This window comes from Sminthopsis crassicaudata, chromosome 3 (assembly GCF_048593235.1).
Source record: "Sminthopsis crassicaudata isolate SCR6 chromosome 3, ASM4859323v1, whole genome shotgun sequence".
Taxonomy (NCBI): Eukaryota; Metazoa; Chordata; class Mammalia; order Dasyuromorphia; family Dasyuridae; genus Sminthopsis; species Sminthopsis crassicaudata.
The window spans coordinates 536,367,230-536,373,666 of NC_133619.1; the positions used below are offsets into that span (position 1 = coordinate 536,367,230).

Consider the following 6,437-nt stretch of genomic DNA (forward strand, 5'->3'; position numbering starts at 1 on the left):
ATATTCCTCAGAACTGCTTTGATTTCCCCTCTTTTAAAAAAATCATAAAGGATTGTTATTTGATAAGAGAAGGTTGAGATTCCCAAAATGAAGATGATATAACAAAAAATAGCAACTTTTTAAAAATTAAATATCCACCAGAGAAAAACTAGCACAAGTGTAAACAGTTAAAGAACAGCATAGCACAAAACACTATAATCAATCCACTACCATTTGTGAAGCACCTATTATGTGCCAGGTACTATGTAAAGGACTGGGAATATAAAGAAAGGTACAAGACATTCTCTGCTCTTAAGGAACTAATTGGGACTATAAACAACTATATACAAAGAAAATACAAACAGAATGAATAGGAGATGATCAATAAAGGAAGACACAAATATTAAGGGGGGTGGGAAAAGCTTCTTTAAAAAGGTAAGAATCAGTTGGGACATGAAAGAAGACTAGGAAATCAGTACCTAGTAATGAGAAACTGGGAATCCAGCATGCTATAACAGGAGAGAACCACTGGATTCAGAGTTCATTAACTTGGTTTCAAATCTTGAGTTTGTTACTTATTATCTAAGTGACTTAAGGCTAGTCACTCCATTCCCCTCAGTCCTTTTCACTTTTAAAAGATAGGGTTAAACTAGATAATTTCCCATTTGGAAAGATCAATGTATGTATGCTGGAGAAGCAGAAGTCTTCATTTAGAAGATAAGACTTGAACTGGGCCCTAAAGAATAGTTAGGATAATGACTAGGGAATGTATAAAGTGGAATAGATTTTATTGGAGTTATATACAAGAGGAAGTCATATGGACCAAGGCTCAGAAGGAATGAAGTATAAGCTATAATATATATATACCATATTTATCATATCATATATATCACAAATATATATTATTTTATCATATTATATATCTATATATGACAAAAGGGACTAGATCAAAAAAATGGGGCTAAATCAAGAGTATTATATGGAAGCTACAAAGAGGTGAATTTAGGTTTGATGTCAGAAAATGTTCCTAACAGTTAATCTTCCCCAAAATGGTATAACCTGCCTGGAGAGGTAATGGGTTCCTCCTGCTGAGTGGTCTTTAAGCAGAGGATAATTGATCAATTAGAAGGTATGTTTTAGCAGTGGTTGCTTTCATCTATGGGTTGGACTTTTGGCCACTGAATGCTATCCAGTTCTAAAATTCTGTGATTCTATAATTCTAGAATTATTTGGATTTTTATTTTTATTCCCAACAACTAGCATAGTGTCTAACATGTAGTTAATTTCAGCCATTTTTCAGTTGTATATGACTCTTTGTTAACCCATTTGGGGTTTTCTTGGCAAAGATATTTGGCAAAGAATGGATTTGCCATTTCCTTCTCCAGCTCATTTTACACATGAAGAACTGAAGCAAACAGGGTTAAGTGACTTGTTCAGGGTCCCACAGTAAGAGCCTGAATTCATATTTGAACTTAGGAAAATGAGTCACCTGATTCCAAATTAGGCTATAATAATATTTCTATTATGACATGGGAAGGGGACATTGGACAGAGCAGGGCTTTTTAAACTTTTTTCCACTTGCAACCCCTTTTTGTCCTAGAAATTTTTACATGACCCCTGCTATATAGGTTTATAACTCAAATATTCACTGATAATAATTTCATGACCCCACATTCAGTTACATGGCCCATATGGGGTCATAACCCATAGTTTAAGAAGCTTTGTAACAGAGCAACCCTACTAGATCACCGGGATCACTTTAGAGAGTAGTAGAGTAAGACCAGATTATATAACCATTAAAAGCCAGCCTAAAAGAGTTCATATGACATGCCACCTGACAAATTCTCAGTTGCCCATTAAAGCAATACTAGTTTTAGAAACATTACTAATTCTCTCATTTACACATTTTTAGAACTTTTTTTGTTATTACCAAACTTTCAATTTATCTCTTTTAGGTTACGTTTACTTCTTTTCAGGACCAAAAGCCTATAAATATGATATAGAGAAGGAAGACGTGGTTAATGTGGTGAAATCTAGTTCCTGGATTGGTTGCTAAATAAGAACATAAAATATGAAGATTACTGGAAAGAGCTGACGACTGGATCATGAGAATAGAAGCATAATGTAGGAAGAATTCATCCTGGAAAGGCTGACATTTTAGAGACCACTGACTTATACACTGGTAGCAAAAAAAACTACTAAATGAAAAAGAAAATTGAACTTGTCAATTCCATCACCATCATTAATTCAATGAGTTCAATCTGTGTCAGATTCAGTTTATTTATTGTAGCATTTTAATAATCAGGATGAATTCCCCAAATTAATAGCTCAATTTTCCCTTCCCTTGGGCTTTACTAAGAAATTTTGGTTTGTTATTTCTTATCAGGAGGAAGGCCTCTTAAAGGTATCCTGATACATATGACAAATGTTTTCATTGACTGCAAAAATTATTGGCTGCATTGTCAACATAGGCAATTGGCATTTGCATTACTGCAATTTGCTGTGTATTTTTTTAAAATGTCCTGTTACTATTAAAAAAGCCATATAGCCAAATTATAATGTGGTTGCTTTTGTTTGTTTGCTTTTCCAATTTAGTGCTTAATGCTCTTTGAAATAGATAAGGGCAGGCAAAGTTGGGAATTACCATATAAGACTAAGAAGGACACTTTGTAACAGGAAATCCGAAGCCAACAAAAATGTTTTATTAAGGCATTTCCTCATTTTTCTTTTCTGTTTAGTATTGACTGGCTTCTATCAAACTATTTTTTTAGTGTGTGAATTATATACTTAAAAAGAAGATCAGTTTAAGGAACTACAGATGTTTAGACTAGAGAAAAAATGACTCAGAGGGAACACAGAAGCTTTCCTTGAGTATTTGAAAAACTATCAAATGAAAGATGCTAGATTTCTTCTGCTTGGAGGTAAAGGTTGCAAAGAAACAAATTTAGACTTGGTATCAGGGCAACTAGCTAATAAAGCTACTTAAAAGTTAAATAGATTATCTGGGGATGGAGAAGGAGAAAAGTATTGCCATCAATGAAGATCTTCAAATAAAAGGTGGTACTTTCTGGTATATTGGGCAAAGATTCTTCTAATAGGTTGTCCTAGGCGGCCCATGAAGAACATGCCAACTTTGAAATTCTGTGAAAACATTAGAGAGAAATATAAACCTGGCTAAAACTCTAGAAGAAAGCAGGGCTATGGAAAAATCTGATCTGAAGTCAAAGAGTTATGATTCAAGTTCTGCCTTAAATGTTTACTAGTTATGTGATCTTGGGCAAGTCATTTAAACTCATTGGGCTTCTGTTACTTCTTCCATAAAATGATGGGACTAGAATAGATACCCTAAAGTAATAGCTTTATGAACTAGTAGGTCAGAATTATAATCATCTTCTGATATCAGGCAGGATTATACTAAATGATATCTTCTTTAAATGACATTATCTAATTTCCTAAATCTCTGAAAAAAAAAAAAGTCCCTAAGAAAGTAATAACTAACACTTATTTAGCACATTAAGATTTGTAGGACACTGTATATTTGTTTATTTATTTGAGTCATTTCCTATTGCATTCTGTAATGTTAAACAATCCCAAAAGACTTCATACTAACTCTTAATCTGAAGTTGTTTTCCTCCTGCAATTTAAGCATGTTTTCTAATGTCCATTTTTCAATAGTGAGGAGCAAAGTTGATTATCTTCCTTCAAATTTTTTTTAAATGAGGGATTTTCCTTTTTATAAATTATTTTCTTGGCAAAGAAAGCAATCTCTTTACATAGGATTACCATTTTTTGGAAAAAAATTTTTTTTGCTAATATTGGAGTTGTAAATACCCCATCCATCCAGTCTTCTCATAATCCCTCCACATATTCTGACTCTGGGTAGTTATAGTCTATATTTTGCTATATTTTCTATATGGGGTCAATCCTGTACATAAAGGCATTTCTCTGGTGATATTGGTACCTTGCAAATACAGTGTACCATCCTGACTTTCTATTTTAAATGGAGGAGAAGGCTTGAGAAAATAGATATTTAAAGCTTTTTATTGAATTTCTCAGGCCAAAACTAGGTAAGTGATATTAGTCCCATGTGAAGCCTCCTACATGGAATGTTTTTATCTGCATAAAAGCTAGTTTATATTATGCTAGTTCATTAGTTATACAATGAGTGATAATAGACATCATTAGCCATGTTATCCATGGGATTTTCTTGGTAAGGATAGAAGAATAATTGCTGTTTCCTTCTCCAATGGATTAAGGCAAACGAAGTGTAACTGCCTCCTGTAAGATGATGAACCAACCTCCTTTAAAAGCATTTCATTGAAATGCCCAAAACAAAAGCTCTTCTTGGTACTGCTGCAGTTTGTCTACAACATGCTAAATGGCCTCCTGCTAATAGAATACTTTGAAAGCTATGTCATTCTCCTATTATTCATTGAATTCATGACCTTCTCCTTTTCTTTAAAATGGTATATTGTCAACTAAAATTCATTGTGAAGGGGATACTTTTTTGGAATAGATTGTAACATCCCTTGAGATAAGTAGGGTCCACTTCACCCTTCACCTAACTAGTATTGAAGGTTGCAGATTTTGGAGTTTTACTTTTGAAAAATTAGACAATATTAAGCCTCTAAGTTAAAATTATTATAAAATTGTACTTTTTTTGGGAATCCCCTCTATCAATGTATATTGGGCCCTGGAGAATTACCTGAGTCACTGAAAAGTGAAGCAATTTTCCCAGAGTCACGTAGTAAATATGTAACAGAGACCCACTCACAACTAGGTCTTGCTTATTTCAAAGCTTTTACTTTAGCCACTACAGAGGTTCTAAATCTGGAGTCTCTAAGCTTATTTTTTTTCTTAAATAACTGTATTTCTTCTGATTTCCTTCACAATCCTATGTATTTTATTTGGGGCATTTAAAAACATGATTCTGAGAAGGGGACTATAGATTTGATTAGATCCCAGGACAAAACAGTTTAAGAACCTGTACACCATGTACTATTTCCCAGGTGATTTCTTATCAGAAATTAAAGGCACAAGTATCCTTTAGAATAATCATGTCTATGCTATGACACAGCGCTCTCAATCCCTAGATATGGATGTTATGTACATTTGACAGCACCACCTGGCCATTTACCAACCAAAAGGAAAGAATATAATTATGGTTGTCATATTATTTCTTCATCACCTTTCCCAGCTGAGAAATAGGGGCAGAAATAATTCACATACAATATGCACTTGGCTTCAATATAAATGTAAGTAGAAAATGTTTAGTTAAATAAAGGCATTTCAACCAATAGTAGCAATGATTCACATTTATGAAATGGTCTAAGTGTTGGAAAGTAATTTCTTTTGAATAGAATATATTTTGGGGAAAAAGGGAAATGATCAAGTCCCTGATAACACACTTGTATATTTTATCTTGTTGATAATGATATCTTTTCAAAGATAGAAAAAATAATAAAGGGAACTGCAAATCTGAATTCTGGAAGAATTGTTTGGTGAAGTGAAGATAACAAGGATTTAATAAGACTATGACAATAGTATTACCATAATGCCATCTTAGAGGATATACTAAAGAAAGAGAAATATTCAGAAGAGTCTTACTTCCATGTTAATTATTGATGGAGCATGGGCTACCTTGAGTGCTCATGTCTATGTTTATGTAGCACATATGAGGAGAAATTCTACCAAGTCTAAAAGGTTTTAAATTAGATGATCAGTGGAAGATTTTGTTTGTTACATATGAATCAGCTCATCACCAGAAAGTATGCAACTAAGCCATAAATTTTTTGGCTGCAGCAACCTATACATATAAATAAAAAATGCCTCTTAGTTCTCTGCGACCACTTTCTGTTTTTTCAGTGGTGGTAGAAGAATAGCAAAAAAAAAAAGGAAACAAAAGATAGAGTTATGCAGGTTTTGTACAATTTATAGACATTAATTTAATAACTGACTCTTTAAAATGTGAAATCTCTGATTAATGACAAATTTCACACACTGTTAAGAGAAATTGAATTATACCTTTGTAAATGAAATTAGAAGAAACACACACATTAAAAAAAACAAAACAAAAAAACCTGAAGTTCATGGGAAAATAGCCCATACATTTTCCTCAGAAATGTCAGTCATGGATTCAGCAGAGCCAGTTTATCCTAGGTTCCAGGGTAATAAGAAACATGATTATAAGTAACACTTTATCATCTCATTTTGAGTACTCAAGAGAAAGAGTAAGAGCATATACCAATATGTTGTAAATAGTAAAGAAATTAAATTCTTTAAAAAAAAAAAACTCCTTCAAATAAAGTCAATAAATGGCTTAATAATATGACCTCAACATGGAGGTGGACACAAGGGCAGTATCCCATGTATAGGAGGATAATTTCCAAGGATGGAGAGATTAGCCATCTCTTTTGTTTTTCCTTTAATATTTAGCAGTGAGTGATATCCAATTAAAT

At 33.1% G+C, this 6,437-nt stretch overlaps 1 protein-coding gene across 1 annotated transcript in view; it reads left to right on the plus strand.

The window, feature by feature from the left end:
* Positions 1-2,538, plus strand: part of MMP20 (matrix metallopeptidase 20) — a 44,535-nt gene extending 41,997 nt beyond the window's left edge. The window contains exon 10 of the mRNA XM_074304401.1: positions 1,935-2,538. Coding sequence (XP_074160502.1) covers positions 1,935-2,035 — 101 coding nt within the window. The 3' untranslated portion in view covers positions 2,036-2,538. The remainder of the gene's footprint in view (positions 1-1,934) is intronic.
* Positions 2,539-6,437: the final 3,899 nt, after the last annotated feature.